The 4159-nt window shown below is 39.7% G+C and overlaps 1 protein-coding gene across 1 annotated transcript in view; it reads right to left on the bottom strand.

Moving 5' to 3' along the window:
• Positions 1–233: 233 nt before the first annotated feature.
• Esm1 (endothelial cell specific molecule 1) overlaps positions 234–4159 on the bottom strand; it is a 20858-nt gene continuing 16932 nt past the window's right edge. The window contains exon 3 of the mRNA XM_004623095.2: positions 234–1500. Coding sequence (XP_004623152.1) covers positions 1400–1500 — 101 coding nt within the window. The 3' untranslated portion in view covers positions 234–1399. The remainder of the gene's footprint in view (positions 1501–4159) is intronic.

Here is a 4159-nt window from a genome sequence, read left to right as displayed (position 1 = left end):
ATTAATAAAGACTCTCTAAATGGATGAATACATCGGTTTCAGTTTTTTAGGAGGATCGAAATAATGAGTAAACCAAAGACATGAAGCAAAGAAAGAAACATTCTGGCCTTTTTATATGAACAATAGCTTATTTATGGCAGGAGACTCAGTTGAAATACTCATCCTATAACGTGCACGAAAGAGTTCTTATTCACTATAAGATTTAACAATTCAAAGAAATCAGTAAACGTAGAGTAGCTGTGTCTTGTTTTTTATTGAACAGTAGCAAATTTGCCCTTTTAAAACAAAACAGCTTATTCAGCTTACATTCAGAGATCCTCCCACACACACATCCACAACTCTGTTGGCAAACTTGAAGAATAAAATATAGGTAAATACTGAAATAATTCTTAAATAAATTCTCGATTCCAAATAAAATATTTCCGCAAATATTTCCTAACCGCATATAGTACACCAGTTCCGTTTGGGCTAAGATAGCATACTTCTGATTCCATTTCCCAATCACCTTTGAAAGAAAAACTATGAAAATAGCCTCTATTTTCAAGTGGGTAGGTTTCCTGCTGGAACTGACTCTTTTCCAAACCCCTAACAAAATCATCCGCTACTTTAAATTTAAATTGTATCTGAGTCATAACATTTTCTGTAGGTAAATTCCCTTCATTGCTCATTTTTTAGAATTTTGTAAGTTCAGTTACTAGGTTTTTTTTTTAACTTTCTCTTATGCATCTTATTGTTAATATTATTAAAATATAATACAGTGTTTGAAGATCTTACAGAGTTAAACCTTTCTAATCATTTAAGAAATTGAGCTCATTTCCTCAAGAGAGTTATAAACATGGGTATGGAAGGTGACTTGTACTAACACATTTTTTTAATAAAAATATATAAATATTTATCTCTACCCCCCCATAGGTGGAGAACATCCCAGCCCCATCTCAAGGTGGTATTGTGCAAACCACTCCTGGAAGTGGATGTTTGCCCTCTGCCTTAGACCCAGCCTTCAGATCCAGGGGGCCTGAGAACTACATTAGCAGCCCTTTGAAATGGACCTCAGCTCAAGGTTATTACTCAAATCCCACCAGCTTCAAACATCCCACTTCCTCATGACTTTCTGGTTGGGGCTTTGACTTTTTCCAAAGTAAATAATAATCACAATAATTAAATTCTATTGAATTTACCACAGGGAAGATCCAAATATCACAATACCTCACCCTCATCGAATGGACCATATGCATTTTACGCATTTTTAAGTAGTCTATTTCTTGTGGCTGGGCCCACCTAAGGCTTACTCGATCTCCAAAAATTACACGTCCGTGTGCTCTAATCTAGATAGTTCTTAAAATGTGGGCAGGGTACTGAACCATCACTGCGCGCCTTCCCTTGGAAATCCGCCCCAGGATCAGCGCGGATTCAACCATTTCATTATAGGCAACTTTGCAGCTTTCTTCTTCTTGGTCTCTTCTGTCACAGAATTTCCATCTCCGGATGCCACGTCATGATCTGAAAGAGAAAGAGATACACCTCATGCTCAAAAATCTGCAACTCACTTGGAAAGCACAGTCTAGCTTTATACTTTTGTTCATGGGATTTAATATGAAATTTTAACTGAGTCAAGATTCTGTGGTACCTGTATTGCACTATCTATATTATTGGGCGCCTCCTAACTTTGGTACGATAATACCCTTTTGAATTATTTCTCTTTATCATTATTTCTCTTATTTCTTTTTATTGTTTATCACCACCTGACATTGTCTTAATTCAGCTTTTTTTCTTTTCTTTCTCTTTTTTTTCCCTCTATTATCTCACTCCAACATTAGAATTCCAGCTGCATAAAGGCAGGGACTTTATTTCATTTACTGTTATATCCCAACACTTACAACAGTCCTTGGAACTCAGTGAACACTCAATAAATGATTATTCAATTCAAATACTATAACAGATCTCTAAGTAATATCTTTATACTAACAGACATAGAAAAGGATTTGCTTTTTTTAAATGTCTTTGGTACAGGGTCTCACTACACAGCTCAGACTCATAGTGATCCTCCTGTCTCAGCCTCCCCAGCACTAGGATTACAGGCATGTGCCACCATGCCCGGTCTCAGGGGCTGGCTCAGCACACCCGGAGGCAGGGTCAGGATGGATGTGGTGCCAGGATCCAACCCGAGGATTTGCCTTTTAATATGACTCCAAAATGCAGACCAAAGGCAGAACATCCATAAAGACAGTTCTTGTTCTATGTACATGAAAAAAAATTGTAATGACTGGAATTTTCTAAAGTAAAATTTTTGAAAGAGGCATGTGCTTGCTTCATCCCTGAAAATCCTTAAGTAGAAGGATGGCCATAAGAAGACTAGAAAGGCCTAGCATACAAAAGCATATAGATTCATGGAACATTCCAGATCCTACTCTCCTCTCATCCACTAAAAAGATCTGTTGCGAATTCCAATCTTGGGACACTGGCTGCCATGAAACAAAAACCTTAAACTGGAACAACCAGGGTCAGGAAGCCCATCATCAGGCAGTAGCGCTGCAGCCAGTGGCAGGTGGAAAGTTGGAGAGGAAAATGTCATGAGGTTGGAATATGAAAGGAGCCTCTGGGCCACCTTATGATGGTGGTACTTGGGCCCATTTTATCTGCTTCCAAAGGGCAGGCCCAGTAAGGTCTGTGGAGAGGTGACATGAAATCTCAGGTGCCACTCTCCTTCCTGTCAACTGTGGTAGAGAAACCCAGAAGTCTCATGTTGACTGCAAAAAACTGAACAGGGCCCTCTCAGGTACCCTCTCCACCGTACTGTTAGGACATAATTACTGCCTCCCATTCTGAACTTGACCAGCATTTACCAAAATGACACTAGTACTCTTTTAGATCCTTTGGTCAGAAAAGGGGCAAAACTGCTTTTGCCACAGATTCCTAATAAGAACCTCCATACTTAATTTTGGTATAGAAATAGTCTTGTGCAGCCTTAAAGTAATGCCTGTTCAGTGATGCAGTATCTGTTTACAAGGCCTCAAACGCTTATTCTACTGAGCCATCTCCCCAGCCCTACAAGGCGTCTATGTAGTAGCTAAGATAGTGCATAATCTGCAAGCAAAATGGAGAAAGCGCCAGGCTCAGGGGAAAGGGACCACGCAACAGTCCTCAGAGAAATGACCAAGAAGTCACAGTGCTGGCATGCAGCAGGAGCGATGCAGGTGACCCATGGGGGGGGGGGGTCTGTGTGTCCCAGATTCTCTAATCCATGAGGACTGACTAGTCCCAAGGAGCTCCTGTGCCCTCCCCAGATGTTCCATCCCAAACACCAACAGAGTCACAGCAGATTCCAATGTCTCTTGGTGAAAAACTTAAACGAGTGAAGAGGGATGCGAAAGATGCCCCTTTCAAGGTCTTTTAAGCATGTGATTTTAAGAAAGCGAAATAAGACAAATTGGGAGGGCAGCTAAAGTACTGAAGCAATAGCCTCAGATCCATGCTATAAGGAAGCTAGGCGTTGAAGAAAAACTGTCTGATTTTCCAGGTAAGTTTCCAGTTGTTACAGGGATGAAAGAAGACAAGTCCCTGCCTCGTGGGCACTGGGCTTTCAGCTCGAGCTAGCACAAGTGCTCTGGACCTAGCAGGAGGCGGGGATTGCACAACACCACGAAGGTTCTGGTGCCTCGGTGCTGATGGTTCATTTTGTGTGAATGCTACCTAAAAAAGAATTCAGGTCTTAAAGTCCAGGCTTTTGCTTTTCAAAAACTACAGGGACAAGTCATCAGTATTTAAAATGTTAATATCTCCGGTTCCCAACCAAATAATCCCAAAGATGTTCATATAATAAGTCAAAAGTGGTCTTCATTTTATATTGATGTGTGTAGCTACGGTTAAAACAACTAATTCTTTTAAAAGCATAATTCCTCCCTCATTTTAAAGTATTTAAGTCACACCCATATGTAAGAAGGAAACAGCTGGAAAAGGAAGTGCATTGGTCAGATATTTCATATTTAAATTAATTTGAAGCACAAACGGCCAGAAATATAATTGATTTGGATCACAATTTATATCTGAGGAGGAAAAGTACAGTTTGTTCACATGAGTTTTGCTATGACTAAATGCCGGTTTTTTGAGAGGCTGCATTTTTTAAATACTGAATTTTTATTTTTATTTTATTTATTTATTT

This window comes from Octodon degus, unplaced genomic scaffold (genome assembly GCF_000260255.1).
Source record: "Octodon degus isolate 3935 unplaced genomic scaffold, OctDeg1.0 scaffold00001, whole genome shotgun sequence".
NCBI lineage: Eukaryota > Metazoa > Chordata > Mammalia > Rodentia > Octodontidae > Octodon > Octodon degus.
The sequence above is the reverse complement of the archived record's forward strand: the minus strand, read 5'-3'. Positions and strand labels throughout refer to the sequence as shown.